At 40.3% G+C, this 17,180-nt stretch overlaps 2 protein-coding genes, 1 long non-coding RNA gene and 1 pseudogene across 3 annotated transcripts; 2 read left to right on the forward strand and 2 right to left on the reverse strand.

The window, feature by feature from the left end:
- Nucleotides 1–2,573: 2,573 nt before the first annotated feature.
- LOC126587976 (uncharacterized) lies at nt 2,574–6,202 on the reverse strand. The gene is made up of 2 exons (XR_007611285.1): nt 6,054–6,202; nt 2,574–2,721 (listed from the first exon to the last, which is right to left on the reverse strand). It is a non-coding gene; the product is annotated as an uncharacterized LOC126587976 (long non-coding RNA).
- On the forward strand, nt 2,602–4,219 carry LOC126587964 (60S ribosomal protein L8-3). Its single transcript, XM_050253081.1, has 2 exons — nt 2,602–3,041; nt 3,726–4,219. Exons 1-2 carry the CDS (start codon nt 2,602–2,604, stop codon nt 4,063–4,065), a joined length of 780 nt encoding a protein of 259 aa, XP_050109038.1. The 3' UTR covers nt 4,066–4,219.
- On the forward strand, nt 5,898–7,699 carry LOC126587962 (60S ribosomal protein L8-3). Its single transcript, XM_050253080.1, has 2 exons — nt 5,898–6,373; nt 7,168–7,699. The coding sequence occupies exons 1-2, from the start codon at nt 5,934–5,936 to the stop codon at nt 7,505–7,507; spliced, it is 780 nt and encodes a 259-aa protein (XP_050109037.1). The 5' UTR covers nt 5,898–5,933; the 3' UTR covers nt 7,508–7,699.
- LOC126587944 (pentatricopeptide repeat-containing protein At1g30610, chloroplastic-like) lies at nt 7,505–17,175 on the reverse strand (annotated as a pseudogene).
- Nucleotides 17,176–17,180: the final 5 nt, after the last annotated feature.

Consider the following 17,180-nt stretch of genomic DNA (forward strand, 5'->3'; position numbering starts at 1 on the left):
AAGGCATTAAAATTATATTTTGATTTTACTCATGATTTTAGTCTAAAAATCATCTTTATCAAGGATTATAAATTTATAATAAAATTTTCTATTTAAAAATTTCGGCAACTAGCTTTAGCTTAAGCTGCTATATCTAGTATTCTAATTTCTAGTAGTCAACTTAAATTTGGTATGCATTATTTGACCAGTTTTATTTTACCGTAGGGTTTGGGGCGCATTTAGATTTTAGACTTCGTCTAATTGTCTGTATGCAATTATGCATCGATGCTTTCTTTTTTCTCGATGGAAGAGGACCCGTTTGTCGCTCAAAACTCAAAAGCAGTGAAAGGAAAGTTCAACTCTTTGGCTCTGGTCAAAAAGACTCTTTTGTTGGCCATCACTACAAAGTTGATAAAAAATATATATATATGGTTCACCGCCACATTAACACCTCGGGTCATTAAAATAAATATATGTGTATGCTTTTGTTTATGAGTCCATGTTTTATTTATATTAAACGTCAGAAGATGATGTATCCGTGTCATGTAAATTATTCTCTTGAATCTATTATTCTCATCAAAAAGTGGTAAACTTAGATTTGACTGGCGAGTCAATGAACTATATTCTATGGTTCAAATTTATTTGTTAAATTTTGTAAAATTATTTTCTCCCGTATATTGTTATTATTTGTGAGAGTTCGAACTCGAGTTGGAGGTAGGGGTGGGTTCGGTACGGTTACCGTACCAAAACCCTTGTACCAATTACCGTACCAAACTTTCGGTTTGGTAAAATCTATTACCATTACCGTACCAAACTTTCGGTATACCGAAGTTCGGTATTGCCAAAAGTTTGGTTGGCATGGTATGGCAATGGTAATTGCCATTTTGTTTTGGGACAAAATATGTTTTTGTTTTTTAAACCCAATTCAAGGGCAAAACTTTTTTTTTGGTATCTTTATCTCATACATTATAGATTAAATTCATCTATTATTCATTATTCACAATTCACACACATAATAATTCAAATGAAGCATCAAGATTCATCATGAAAATTAAGCTTACAATCCAAATAAAAGTTACGAACCAAAACAAATAGAAGTTAACAATCCAAATAGAAATTAAGTTTCAAACCAAATGAAAATTGGAAGTAAACTTCAAAAATGATAATTCATTAATCAGTTATTTAAGCTTGAGATGTCGAAGCTTTTGGAGGAGGCATTGAACCTGTAGAAGATTGAGTTTGTGTCAAGCTTACATTACAAACAAAGAAAACATATTAATTAGTAGCAAGAAGAATTAAAGTTGAAAACCATTTAATAACAAATTTACTAAAAAAATTAAAGCATATATTTCTTGTTTTCTCTTCTTCTATTTCCTTGTAAAATTGAAGCATATCTTCCGTTGGTCCTTGTAGAAGTTTACTTCACCTGCCCTAAGCCAACCACTAGTACACACTAGTGCCTCAATTATTTTAGGAGTCAAGGATACCCTAAAAGGGTTCACAACCCTCCTCCCTAGACTAAATACATTTTCACTAGCAACAGTAGAAATGGGGGTTACAAAGATATTTTGGCTATTTGTGAAAGAATTAGGAAGTCTTTTGTGTTTGATTTCCACAATTTTAAGAGATCAAAGTCACCAACAACAATGCTAATATAAGTAGGGTTTTATTTTCAAATTATTGAAATATTATAAATATGTGTTATATAATTATGTATTATATAAATTATAAATTATATTGTATTTTCAGTATGGTACGGTAATATCATGGTAATGGTATCCATTACCAATACCGTACCATGAAATTTCGGTACGGTACAATACCGTACTATTACCGATTGGTACAAAAAATTTGGCACAAAATCGGTATGGCACGATTGGCAATTCGGTTGGCACGGCAATTTGGCAAAAAAATCCACCCCTAGTTGGAGGTTCCAAACCTTTGCTCGTTACGTCAATTTCTTGAGGTTTCGACAAGGATATATTAAGGGCTGGTTTGGTATTGCTGTGCTTTGAAAAAAAGCTGCTGTGAGAATAAGCGGCTGTGCTGTGAGAATAAGCGGCTGTGAAATAAAGCCAGTAGAGTGTTTGGTAAACTTTTTTGTGAAAGTGCTTTTGGAAAAAAAAGCAGGATGATAGTGTGTCTTTTCATTAAAGGAGCACTGTAGCTCCATGTGCTTTGAAAAAACTGGCTTTTTTTCAAAGCAGCAAATAGCAGCTTCAGCTTTTCCTTTGATTTTCAGCTTATTCTCACAGCAGCTTCCAAAATAAGCCTTTTTTTTTCAGTTTACCAAACACAAAAATGACCCTCAGCTTTTTTTCACAGTGGCTTTTTTTAAAATCACCTCAATCCCAAACGGGGCCTAAGATCCTTCATGTTGGGTCAATTTCTTAGTACATAACTGGCATTTCTCGTGACCGTCCATATAGTTTGGGCCTTGGAGCCCATTGTGATCTCAAATCCACTTACAAACTTGGGTTTCCAAATTTCACAAGGTTGGGCCCAAATGTCACGTTAGGGGTTTGCAGAGTTTGGAGCCCTATAAAAACCAAAAACAAATTCTAGGGTTTTTGGAAAACCATTTTGCGCGGCCGCTAGCAGCAGACAACACTCACCGGAGCCATGGGAAGAGTCATCAGAGCTCAGCGTAAGGGTGCCGGTTCCGTCTTCAAGTCGCACACCCACCACCGCAAGGGTCCGGCCCGATTCCGGAGCCTCGACTTCGGCGAGCGCAACGGCTACCTCAAGGGCGTCGTCACCGAGATCATCCACGACCCGGGTCGCGGTGCCCCGTTGGCCCGTGTCAGCTTCCGCCACCCCTTCCGTTACAAGAAGCAGAACGAGCTCTTTGTCGCCGCCGAGGGCATCTACACCGGCCAGTTCATTTACTGCGGGAAGAAGGCCAATTTGGTGGTCGGAAATGTGTTGCCTCTCAGATCGATCCCGGAGGGAGCTGTGGTTTGCAACGTCGAGCACCATGTCGGCGACCGTGGAACCCTAGCTAGGGCTTCTGGTGATTACGCCGTTGTTATCAGCCACAACCCTGATAACGATACTTCCAGGTCTATAACTCTATATACATTTCTCTCTGTTCATTTAATTTTGATTTCAATCTTGGTAAAACCATTGGATTATTATATTCGATTGCAGAGATTAGTGTATTTGTTCATTGGATTTCGATAATTGGAGCTCAAAATTTCATTGTTATTGAGATCCCCATTTTTCTTATGATTGCAATTTGCATGTAGCTATGTGATGTCTTATTCAATCACAAAAATTGTATCCCTTTAGGTGATACTTTGTTCATTTACTGAACTGGGTTGGGTTTTGTTTTAGGTGTTATTATGCAGTATGCGGTTGGGTCAGTTTTCGAATCAAATTTCAATTTATAAGAGAGGAACGATTTTTCTGAAAGAAAAGAGACTGTTGTAGGGTTTTAATTATTATGTTCACGGTACTACTAATCGAATGTGATTATCTCATTTTGTTTTTGCTTTCGTTTAGAACAATAGGGCAATTGATTTTCTAACAAGAGACGGTTATTTGGTTGTATTGGTCAGAAGATTGTGAAATTAAGGGTCAGATTTCAACATGTCTGTTTGCATTATGATATAACTGAATGTGATTTGTACTGTCCATTTTCTTCAAGTGTTGCACTTTTGTGATTGTAAAAGCTTATATGTTGGCATACTGTATGGTTTTGCGGAGGTGTGTTAACAGTTGTGTGTTTCCACCGGTTCTAACAGGATCAAATTGCCCTCGGGTGCCAAGAAGATTGTTCCCAGCGGGTGCCGTGCTATGATTGGGCAGGTAGCAGGGGGAGGAAGAACTGAAAAGCCAATGCTCAAGGCTGGTAATGCTTACCACAAGTTCAGAGTGAAGAGGAACTGCTGGCCTAAGGTTCGTGGTGTGGCTATGAACCCAGTTGAGCATCCTCACGGAGGAGGTAATCACCAGCATATTGGACATGCAAGCACAGTCAGGCGTGATGCTCCTCCTGGGCAGAAGGTTGGTCTCATTGCTGCTAGGAGAACTGGTCGTCTCAGAGGACAAGCTGCTGCGAACATCTCTAAGGCAGATAAGTGATGAGATTACATTTTCGATTTTATCTACATTCGCCGTGTTTGGACCGTGTTATATTTTATTCAACACTAGTTTGGAGCATTTTGTGGAGGAAATTTTGTTTGGATGGATCCTTTAATGTCTGTTGCTTAATATATTATCAGTTTAACAGTCTCAAGATCTGCAAGTTTTGGTAATGTTGTGGTTTTGGTGCATATTGAAGCTCTAAAACCCTTATTATTCATGAAATTATATTCAATAAATGTTGGCTGAACGCTGAAGCATTTTATCATACAGTACAGCCTAACGTTCGATAAAATATAAACCTTGATTAAATAATAAAATATTCTTTCGGCCTCAACTCGGGCTGGTTTCCACGCTCTAAATGTATAAGATATTATGGGAAATTTTTCCCATTGTCAATCGTATTGTAGGTGCCGGGAAATCTTTCCAAATATGTAAATGGTCTTGGGTGCCAGGATCAGCGAATGAAGCGGTCAATTTCATCGCAACCTATGTGGGTACATAGATGAGCGAGGAATGTAGGATTGACAGACCACCATCTTCTTTGGTAAGAATCTTAAACAAGGACGGATTGCCATGTTCTCCTTCTTAAGTAGTTTATTGGAGTGGGGAATGACGTTTGGTTTCTAGTGGTATTCTTTTTTACTTACAAGTGAGGTTTTAGATTCGATTCTTGAATAACACCATAGAGCTGATCACCTTTAAAGGAAGAAAACAAACACAATTGTTTTAAGCGTTTTGTATTGTGAATATAATTACATTGCATATTTAGAAGATCTTTCATTCAAAGCAAACTTCTTACGAACAAGCCCCTGAAGAGCTTTACGAGTTGAATATGCCCATGCTCAATATTGAATTGTTGGGTCCAGCTTGGTTGAAAAAAGGGAACTTTAACGAAAAGCATCCGGTACTGTTCACTTTAACGAAAAACCACATTTTTACACTAAAAAGTCAATCCTGGTACTATTCACTTTACCCTTTATTTTGTCCTTATCATTAAAACTCAAAGTTTTCAAGCCCTTTTCATTAGTTTTCCTTTGAAAAAATGAGCCAAACTCGATATAAACTCCAACTGTATCTAGTCGATTGGAGTTTTTATTTGATTTTGCTTTATGTAGAATGATCCATGACCCTCTAATATCTTTTGAGCATTGGATTAAGAAATTGAAAATAGTTCTTTATCTTCTGAGTTTCTTTCCCTACTCGATGAAAAAAATTTAAGTCACTTGTTATGAACTCGTTGAGAATGATTTTGATGTAGTCCTGACCTAATGGAAATAAAAAGCATTTTAACGGGTTCCATCCGGTCACAAAAATAAATTACTGTTATTTTAACGAGTTCATGAGGAAAAAGCCTTAGTCATGACTTAATGAAAAAGTTTTTCCTCATGAACTAAGGAATGCATAAATGAATCTTACTCTATTGTCAATAGACTCATTCTCTCATGTGCATTATTTTACAACTATAAATGATTGAAATTCAACTAAATATTGTTTACATAAAGCACAACTGTTCATCCGTGAAAAAAAATGTGCAGAGAAAATCCCTTTTTAAATGAAAACTAATGAAAAGTCCAAAAAAATATTTAGTTTTAATGAAAAATGACAAATAAAGGTGTAGTGAATGGTACCAAAAAAAGGTAAAAATGAGATTTTTCGTTAAAAATAAACAGTAACGGGAGTCTTTCGTTAAAATTCTAAATTTCTAATCGTTGATAGGAGGAAGGGAAAGGACCAGGGCCCAATTATTTCACATTGTTGGGCTTGGACCAAAAAAGAAAATTTCACATTTTGGGCTTTACTCAGGACTCGTGGTATAAAAGCAAATAAATGCTAGGGTTTCTGCATTTCGCAGCCGAGTAGGAGCAATGGGGAGAGTCATCAGAGCTCAGCGTAAGGGTGCTGGCTCCGTCTTCAAGTCCCACACCCACCACCGCAAGGGTCCGGCGCGCTTCCGGAGCCTCGACTTTGGCGAGCGGAACGGCTACCTCAAGGGCGTCGTCACCGAGATCATCCACGACCCCGGACGCGGTGCCCCGTTGGCCCGCGTCAGCTTCCGCCACCCCTTCCGTTACAAGAAGCAGAACGAGCTCTTCGTCGCCGCTGAGGGAATCTACACCGGCCAGTTCATTTACTGCGGGAAGAAGGCCAACTTGGTGGTCGGAAATGTGTTGCCTCTCAGATCGATCCCGGAGGGAGCCGTCGTCTGCAACGTCGAGCACCATGTCGGCGACCGTGGAACCCTAGCTAGGGCTTCTGGTGATTACGCCGTTGTTATCAGCCACAACCCTGATAACGATACTTCCAGGTCCATTTCTCGCTTTGTTAATTTCGTTTTTCGATTTATTCATATGTGAATAATTGGATTTGCATCTACGGGTATAGGTATCTAATTTGATTCAATGAGAACTGTTATCCCTTAATACTTTGCATTTACGGGTTACATTTGAGCTGTTATTGTGTGGTAGATGGTAGGTTTTTAGGGTCATTCGTTGAACATGTTTTTCATGAAGAACTGTGGCTGGTTTTTTTTTTTTCCTGAAACAAGGAGCCATTATTTGACTTTATTATTTATAGGGAACTTTAACGGAAAGCTTCCGATACTGTTTTTTTAACCAAAAATCATATTTTTACATTAAAAAGTTAATCATGCTACTTTATTTTGTCCTTATCGTTAAAACTCAAAGTTTTCAAGTCATTTTTATTAGTTTTCCTTTATTTATATGATTGTCAAAATACCGAAAAATGAGTCGTGTTTGAAGGTTGTTGTTCACATTATTAACTTATCGAGTATGATATCCTTATTCCTTTATTTGGCTTTCATTCAGAACTAGTTGGGGATTGATTAGTTTTAAGAATGCGTTATCCGTACTTGGTCTCATTTTTCAGAAGATTGTGAATTGAGAAATGTTTTCTGTCCATAACGCAAGCTGGTTAAATATGATTTCCAAAATTTCTGTTGTTTTGATTTGTCTTGCGCTTGTCGTCCGCTCTTATTGAAATATTTTGCCTTTCTAATTATTAAAGTTTATGTATTGAAATTCTGTATGGTGTTTGGGATACGTGTTTAACAGTTGTGTGTTTCTATTGGTTCTAAACCAGGATCAAACTTCCGTCTGGAGCCAAGAAGATTGTTCCAAGTGGGTGCCGTGCTATGATTGGGCAGGTTGCAGGAGGAGGAAGAACAGAAAAGCCAATGCTCAAGGCTGGTAATGCTTACCACAAGTTCAGAGTGAAGAGGAACTGCTGGCCCAAGGTTCGTGGTGTGGCTATGAACCCAGTCGAGCATCCTCACGGAGGAGGTAACCACCAGCATATTGGACATGCTAGCACTGTCAGGCGTGACGCTCCTCCCGGGCAGAAGGTTGGTCTCATTGCCGCCAGGAGGACGGGTCGTCTCAGAGGACAAGCTGCTGCAAACATCTCTAAGGCAGACAAGTGAAGAGGCTTTTAAGGGATTTACGTTTTCTTTGTTTCCTAAGTTTGCTGTTTCGGAACTGTTTTAATTTACATTCAGTACTAGATTGATGCATTTTTGTTCGGTCTGAACCTTTTATGCTTTGATCAATGTATCATGGTTGTAACAGTCAAAACCTTTTCATGTTGTCATATGGTTCTTGTTCTGTCTGCTGAAGTTCCAGTTGTACGTACAGTTTCACGTTCAGACCCCCGCAGTTTGCGTTAGACCCCGCAGTTTCCGTTAGACGGGTTGTATCAAGTTCTCCGCAAGCTGCCATAACCTGCATTTTCTTTGAGAATGCCTGAAGTTCGCCGAGATTTTGATTGGTAATACAGGAGAGAGCAGCGGCATAGTCATCTTTCTCTAGCTTTGTGCAAAACCTTCCCTTGACGAGAGGCGGAGGTGGAACCCGGTCTGCCTCGGTCAAGTGCATCCAGGTTATGTCCAGTAGCTCAACCTGTAACAGTCACTCCGTACACATTGGACATTTTCAGACAAGTGACAACTATATTCCGAGAGTTGGAACGGAAGTATAAAAAGAAAGAAATGATACCTTTCCGGCTTTGCAAGCGTCCAATATCATCCGAGGATGGCGTTTAGCATTGAAGTGAAACACGTGGTGTAACATCCTTTTGTAAACATACTCGAAATCATCCCACCTCTTTTCTGTGACGCAGGTGTCGAACAAAGTGTTGAAAGTGTAGCTATCTGGTATTATCCGAATCTTATAATCGGATATGCTGCTGGTATTATGTTGCAAGTAACGAGATTTGGGGAGCAAAAGTTATCCATTTGTTTGAAAACATATGCCGCATTTTCAACGCTTCCAGCTTCCAAACAAGGTTGAATTAAACCAGTGTAACTCACTACTAGAGGCTTATTTGCAACCTTACATATCTTCTCAACCTGCGAAGAGAAGGAATGATGGAATAAGCGATCCAACTGTAATGCATGCTGAAGTGCCAAACCAAAATAAATACTAAAAATAGAAAATGGGAATAAATTTCACTGATGTAATGAAAAAGACAGCTCAAATCACCTGCATTAGAGCTTCTTGGCACCTTCCAGCACTACAAAGGCATCGAGCAAAGTCATAATAGAGAGCCGCATAACCTACTATCCCTCGTCTTTCCATGTTGTGAACAACCGATACAGCCTCATCTATTTTACCTTCTCTCCAAGGAGTGTTCACAACCGTCAATATTATCCATCTACAACAGAATATGAGGTGAGACACTAGTCCAGTAGAAACTGTAACATACCTCTGTAAGTTAAAGCATTTGGTATAGAAATCTTCTGCACTTTCTTGAAAAACTTGTGAACCAAGTTGTACTTGCCACATGCTAACATCAACTGATTTAAACCGATTTCAGGTATGCATAATTCGAAAGAGATATTCGGGGTAATTTAGCATCCTAGTACCAGGCTCATACAAACAACAACAACAACAAAGCATTTTCCCACTAAATGGGGTCGGCTATATGAATCCTAGAACGCCATTGCGCTCGGTTTTGTGTCATGTCCTCCGTTAGATCCAAGTACTCAAGTATTTTCCTAGGGTCTCTTCCAAAGTTTTCCTAGGTCTTCCTCTACCCCTTCGGCCCTGAACCTCTGTCCCGTAGTCACATTTTCGAACCGGAGCGTCAGTAGGCCTTCTTTGCAAATGTCCAAACTACCGGAACCGATTTTCTCTCATATTTCCTTCAATTTTGGCTACTCCTACTTTACCTCGGATATCCTCATTCCCAATCTTATCCTTTCTCGTGTGCCCATACATCCCACGAAGCATCCTCATCTCCGCTACACCCATTTTGTGTACGTGTTGATGCTTCACCGCCCAACATTTTGTGCCATACAACATTGCGGCCTTATTGCCGTCTTATAAAATTTTCCCTTGAGCTTCAGTGGCCTACGACGGTCACACAACACGCCGGATGCACTCTTACACTTCATCCATCCAGCTTGTATTCTATGGTTGAGATCTCCATCTAAGTCTCCGTTCTCTTGCAAGATAGATCCTAGGTAGCGAAAACGGTCACTTTTTGTGATCTTCGCTAGATTGCTCCGGTCATTAGTGTGGATAAGTATATAAATGGATAGAGATAGGAAAGCAAACACAAGATGTATGTGGTTCACCCAGATTGGCTACATCCACGGAATAGAGGAGTTCTCATTAATTGTGAAGGGTTTACACAAGTACATAGGTTTAAGCTCTCCTTTAGTGAGTACAAGTGAATGATTTAGTACAAATGACATTAGGAAATATTGTGGGAGAATGATCTCGTAACCACGAAACTTCTAAGTACCGGAGTGTGGTATCGTCTTTACTTGCCTTATCTGTCTCATAGATAGATGTGACATCTTCTCTGGAAGTACTCTTCCTCCATCCAGGGGTGGTATCTGTAACTGGTGGAGATGCGCAAGGTAATGTATCAATTTCACTTGAAGCTTACTTGTAGTTTCAGGCTTGGTCAAGTGCGATACAAACCATGTAGTAGGAGTCCCCCAAGTCGTCGAGCTAGGGGATCTGCTGAAAGAAGTGACAGACAAGGTAAGCAATCAGAGCTCCGGCTGATTGTTCACATTCTCCCTATCTTGCAGGCAGCATGAAGGATAAAGAGAAAAAAAATGAGAAGAGATGATATGAGATACTTTTGCTTTTGAAGAAGTAACTTTCCACAGGCTTATTCTTGAACTGGGCTGGAGGGTTTTCTGGTTTCCTCCAGAGTATAAGGCCGACTGAAGAATTTGAGGGTCAAAACAAGTCCATCAAATCTAGAGTACGTTCGACCCTGCTGATATGGGATACTTTTGCTTTGGACAGAGTAGTGGATGTATCGGCACGTGTGCTGTTACGCTTGTCTCCACATGCTTCCTTGTATCCTTCTCACTTGCCCTATCTGTTCCTCAGGCAGATGCGGTATTTTCCCTGGAAGCATAAGATGTTGAAGATGAGTACTCGAGAGCAATGCTAGGTAAGTAATCAGGTAAGGGGTTCCAGGCAGTCAGTTCCTGGCTGGAAGCTTGATTCCAAGTGCTGACTGATTGCTCTCTTTCTCCTTGTCTTGCAGGTAAGAACAAGGCCAAAGGAAAAGACAGGGAAAAAGCATGATATGGGATACTCTTGCTTTTAACCCTGATGATATGAGATATTCTTGCTCTAGTATAGCTTGTTTACAGAGGTGTTATCGGGGGGAAAGAAAGCTGAATATTTCGAAAGGCTTCGTTGGGAGTGCCATCTCAGATAAGAGGAAGGGTTGAGCATTTTTGCAGGTCTGCCTGTTCGTTGGGGATGGAGGTCGACATATATAGGAGTCTCCCTAACATCAAGTAATAATGTTATTCCTTTACCCTGCTTGGTCATAGCACGGTAGTGGGAGCTGCCAGCTTCACATGTTTTAACTCTGTCAGAGCACTTTGAAAAAGTGGTCTGTGGTATCTGGAAAGCTGATGTTGCGTGTGAAGATTACAGACAAGCTTTATCCAAGGAGATCCAGCTCTTGAAGTTGGGAAAGTGGTGCCTCTTCGGTTTTTGAACAAGCAATCCTGTCGGGGATCTGGCTCTCGAGATTCGGAGAACGATGCCTCTTCGATTTTTGAGAAAGCAATCTTGCTGGGGGTCTGGCTCTCGAGATTCGGAGAGCGGTGTCTCTTCGATTTTTGAGAAAGTAATCATGTTGGGAGTCTGGCTCTCGAGATTCGGAGGGCGGTGCCTCTTCGATTTTGGAGCAAGCAATCTTGTTGGGAGTGTTTTCTCGAATGTGAGTAAAGGTTGGGCATGTTTGCTATTCTACTTTGCCACGAAGCACAGAGGTTGACACACAGGGACTTTCCAATTATCCAACAGTGGTACTGTTCCTTTACCCTCTCTTCGATTTTTGAGAAAGTAATCATGTTGGGAGTCTGGCTCTCGAGATTCGGAGGGCGGTGCCTCTTCGATTTTGGAGCAAGCAATCATGTTGGGAGTGTTTTCTCGAATGTGAGTAAAGATTGGGCATGTTTGCTAGTCTACCTTGCCACGAAGCACAGAGGTTGACACACCGGGACTTTCCAATTATCCAGCAATGGTACTGTTCCTTTACCCTTGTGGGTAATAATATGGTAGCTAGACCTTCAAAATTTATGTGTCTAAACTTTGTTAGTGTTGTTTCTTTGCTATTCTTTTACCCTTCTTGGTCAGAGCGATGTAGTGGGAGCTGCAAGCTTCACGTGTCTCAACTTTGTCAGAGAACTTTGGCAAAGTTATCTGTGGTACCCATGAGCTACTGTTGCGTGTGGGAAGTGGGTGATTGAACAGTACGATTCATGTGCTTTCTACTCTGCCAGAAATCTTCGACAGAATGCCCATAATTTCCACAAAGCTGAGTGTGCGTGTGACAGGTGCTGACAAGGCTGGAAAAGTAGGTGCCTCTTCGATTTCTGAGATCGGCCCTTGTGGTCTCTGAGCAGCCCAGCTTTTGAGAAAGCAAGCCTCTTCGATTTCTGATATCGGCCTTCGTGGTCTTTGAGCAGCCCAGCTTTTGAGAAAGCAAACGCCTCTTCGATTTCTGAGATCGACCCTCGTGGTCTCTGAGCAGCCCAGCTTTTGAGAAAGCAAACGCCTCTTCGATTTCTGAGCAGGCGCCTCTTCGATTTCTGAAGCTTCGTCGAGTGCAGATTTTTATAGGGGCTGACATTAAGTTCCAAAGCACACTTGAATATCCACCAGTAGAAGCTCCATTCTTGCACTTCTAAGATCTTGATTTGTCCGACCTCTTCTCTCTTCAACACCTTTGAAAATGTCTGGCCCCTCCGACCGTCGTTTTGACTTGAACCTTGTTGAAGAGGCAGCCCCGCCTTCTCCAGACAACATATGGCGCCCATCCTTCGTCTCCCCTACTGGTCCTCTTACCGTTGGGGATTCCGTGATGAAGAATGATATGACCGCTGCGGTAGTGGCTAGGAACCTTCTCACTCCCAAAGATAACAGACTACTTTCCAAACGGTCTGATGAGTTGGCTGTTAAGGATTCTCTGGCTCTCAGTGTTCAGTGTGCAGGTTCTGTGTCTAATATGGCCCAACGCCTATTTGCTCGAACCCGCCAAGTTGAATCATTGGCGGCTGAAGTGATGAGTCTCAAACAGGAGATTAGAGGGCTCAAGCATGAGAATAAACAGTTGCACCGGCTCGCACATGACTATGCTACAAACATGAAGAGGAAGCTTGACCAGATGAAGGAATCTGATGGTCAGGTTTTACTTGATCATCAGAGATTTGTGGGTTTGTTCCAAAGGCATTTATTGCCTTCGTCTTCTGGGGCTGTACCGCGTAATGAAGCTCCAAATGATCAACCTCTGATGCCTCCTCCTTCTAAGGTTCTGTCCAGTACTGAGGCTCCGAATGATCCCCCTCCGGTGCCTTCTCTTTCTGGGGCTCTACCGACTGCTGAGACTTCTCCTAAGCAACCTTTGTGAAGGCTCCCTCTTGTTTGTTTATTTTGACTCAAGTATATGTACATATTTGTAACTTATCGGGGATATCAATAAATAAGCTTTCCTTCATTTCAACGTATTGTGTTAAATACACCAAAGCCTTCTTCGCTAAGTTCTTTGAATTTTCTTTTGTTGAAGCTTGTATGTTGAAGCTTTGTGAGTGGAGCATGTAGGTTGAGGTCGTGTTCCCTTAATTTCCCGAGTGAGGAAAACTTCTCGGTTGGAGACTTGGAAAATCCAAGTCACTGAGTGGGATCGGCTATATGAATCTTAGAACGCCATTGTGTTCTGTCCTGTGTCATGTCCTCCGTTAGATCCAAGTACTCTAAGTCTTTTCTTAGGGTCTCTTCCAAAGTTTTCCTAGATCTTCCTCTACCCCTTCGGCCCTGAACCTCTGTCCCATAGTCGCATCTTCTAATCGGAGCGTCAGTAGGCCTTCTTTGCACATGTCCAAACCACCGTAACCGATTTTCTCTCATCTTTCCTTCAATTTCGGCTACTCCTACTTTACCCCGGATATCCTCATTCCTAATCTTATCCTTTCTCGTGTGCCCACACATCCAACGAAGCATCCTCATCTCCGCTACACCCATTTTGTGTACGTGTTGATGCTTCACCGCCCAACAGATATGCTTCATGAAAATCGTTGTCCAGCTTGTGTCAGTTAAATGATTTATGGATAAGCCTAGACTGGCCCAAAAAGTTGCACGTAAGAAACTCCACAGAGAGAGAATGGGCAGAAAGCTATATAAAAATGATTGAGGGGCTGTTAATTAAATTTACTTAATTCAACAAAGTTGTACCCTGTTTCATTGACAGCTGAAAATCAAACAGGATATCTACATAAATACCTAAAAACAAGCACACACATGACAAACTAAATTCGTTATCACTGACTTAATGACAAAAGACAATGCATGAGAACTAAATAGTACAGGCTTAGGAGATATTCAATGGACTGGAAGAAAGAAACTTAGGGCAACTTATACCTCCATGACAAGTCCATAAGTTGTAGCGGCAGGCTGTAGGCCTTGTTGCTTTAACTGCTGCAAAACCCAAAATGCTCCTTCCCATTGTTTGCGCTGAACACAAGCATTCAATACCTGCATATGCAATACATTACACCCATGTATATAGAACTCACACTCATGTTTACATCAATTATCACCAAGTTCTACTTACTGCATGGAAGACAACAAGATCTGGTTCCAGCCGAGGATCTGCTCCTGTTTTGAACTTCTTCTTTGGAGGAGATCTCATAGTATCAATCACATCAAAAAGTGCCCTCTTATGTCCCGCTTGTCCAAGAGTTACAGCAATAGAATGATAAGCTACCAAGTCAGGATACGAGGACATTTGTTCCTGGACAGTAAAGAAAAAAGAAAAGATAACATTGGTTGGTCAAAGTACTCTTCTTCCTTTTAACTACAAGTGTGTTTTATGAGCATGAAGCATACTGTAGAAAATAATAATTTATGTGAAATACCAGCATTGCATGAAATATATTAAGTTCCTCCACAGGTCTCCTTGCCTTTCCAAGTACATCAAGTGCAGTTGTGTATATGTATCTGAATTTCAAAAGGGGAAATGCTTCAAATTTCTCTCAGATACAATGATTAGTGATAACAATCTTAGATGGTTGTTCAACAAGATAATTAATTGTCATGTGAAATCTAATAGAGTAGTAACAACTAGCAGGAACCACTTGATTTCTAATTTTATATTACAAGATAAACAATCGCAAGCAGCGTAGTCTAATAAGGTAAATGAGATTACTCTTCGAAAACTCTTATTTTGTACCATCCACTAATTGTGACAATTTCTTAAAAGAAACTGTGTTGTAACACTACGATTCAAGGCCACCTACATGCTGGAATGCTGAAAGGGAGTCTAAAGCTTCATGATATTCATCATTTGCCATAGTTTGCTAAGGAGTGTATGCCAATCTTTATACTTAATGCTCTAATATTTTCTCAGGGAAAGTACCTGAGCTTGTGGGATTTGAAACGTTCACGCATTTGAAGCCACTCAATGACTGGTAATACCCGTCTCCAGTTTCCTAGTTTTCCCAATAGCTGGATAACTGTCAATATTGAATGATCTGTGAATCTGATTTGTGCACTTCGCATCATCTTTGAAAACATCCACTCAGGCATGTCGATGTCTGCACCATTCAGCCTGTTAAAATAATTACTCAACATTAATGAGATCACGAGAATTCATAAGTGCAATACATTAACATGGAGATATTAAGTTTGGTAAATCACAAGAGGGAAATAGAGAAAAATCCAGAAAAAAGGAGCAAATTTGCCTATCCTCAACAACAAAATCTTTTTAGTACATGACTGTCCCCCTCCCAAGTCGTTATAACAGGAAAGAAACACTTTATAAACTCACAATGATCGTTCAGCAACCCAGTTTACAATTGGAATTAAGTATAGAGTCAAGCGTAAACTACAACTACATGACTATCATGTTGCATAAACTCCAGCTAGGAAACAGTATATTAAATATTTTTTTCTGAGTGGATTGATGAACCAAAAATTATGCAAAACATAATACAGATGGCTATAGAAAGCCAAACTTAGCTTGACTTCCATGATGCTTTATACAAAGGAAACGGTAATATAGCCAGCATGACATACTGAACAACTCACTCATACGCCATACTGCCAATACATTTAAACCATTTGGTCCACTGAAGTACAAGGAATTGTAAACGCCTAAAATCAATAATGTCAGTCTTTTTTTTCTAAAAAGAAAAAAAGTAACACTAAACTTGTCATCAATAATTGTAAAGCCAATTTCATCAATCAAAAATGTAATTCTTCGAATATAAGAAGAGGAAAAAGGCATAGAGAGCATACCACTTTGCTAGCTTCTGGATTCTCTGCTCTATTTCCATTTGTGAAACTTGTGGCTTATCCATAATATCACCGAACTCATCAAAACTCTGAAATGCTGCTCTTTCAACCTCCAAATTATTGTCATTAAATCTGTTAGGGAAATCCCTACCACTCTTAGTTACACTTCTAGGAACAAGACCTCTATCTGTGGCTTTCTCCGCATTGATGTGGTTCGTCACAACTCCATCTTCATTTCTAACACCAAATTTCCTTCTTTCAATGGCATTATCCATTGACTTGTAAACTCTCGGGCCATCTTTTGCATTTTGTGTCATTGTACTTCTACTTCTTCTTCTAGCATACCAGCAACTCTCAGACCATCCTTTTGCATTTTTTGCCATTGTACTTTTACTTTTGACGTCCAATTGCGGTTCTACCCTACCAGTATATTTTGACCTTCTTCCATCTCTTGTCTCTCCCCTCATCATCTTCTTTTCCTTCTCATCCTTGTTGCTCTGTCTGTTATCATATTCATCCTCAAACCCTCGTTGCCCTTCGCTCTATTCTGCAATTCTGTTTCTATTTCCAAGCGACTCATACCGATTCTCAACTTTTGACGCCTTCTCTCGATTCAAATTCCCTTCAGGCTCCCCCAATTTTGCATCCTTTCCACTACCCTCAGACAACAGTCTCGTGGAAACACCTCTACTCCTCGAATTATGCTTCGAATTCTCTTCTTTCGATTTCTGCTGCTTATCTCTATCACTTCTAAGCCTAACAGTCCCCATAACCTTCAAGTACTGATCAAATGACGGCTTAAATTCAAATTCTTTCTCCAAAATTTTAGACCCTTCCTTTGACACAGCACTAATAAAAGTTCTAGAATTTACCAAATTAATACCAAAAACCCGATTCTTCCTCACATTCTTCTCATATAATCCAACACCGAAAACAGGTCTCCGAAAAATCGAAAACCCAGATGAAGGAAACGGCTCTGGGGAACAATTCGTGACAAAAATCCCATTACTCTGAAAATTGGAGACACCCAGTTGAGCATTTTCCATAACCAACTCCACCATTTTTCAATTCATCCAACAAATTTCACATACTATCGTTTAAAGTTTGAAACTTTCCTACCCACATGCTGAGCTACTGAGTGAAAAAATTACAGAAAATACATAGAGAAGAGAGAAGAATGGAATTACAGAGGAGACAAAGTACGAACTTGAAATTGAAGAAGCAGAAGAGCGACGAGGAGTCGCTCCAACGACAGCAGTCGGAGAAGAAGCTGAATGTCGTTTCTAGATAACCATTGAAAACCCGGGAATATCAACGAAT

Source organism: Malus sylvestris, chromosome 10, assembly GCF_916048215.2.
Source record: "Malus sylvestris chromosome 10, drMalSylv7.2, whole genome shotgun sequence".
In the NCBI taxonomy this organism is placed as follows: domain Eukaryota; kingdom Viridiplantae; phylum Streptophyta; class Magnoliopsida; order Rosales; family Rosaceae; genus Malus; species Malus sylvestris.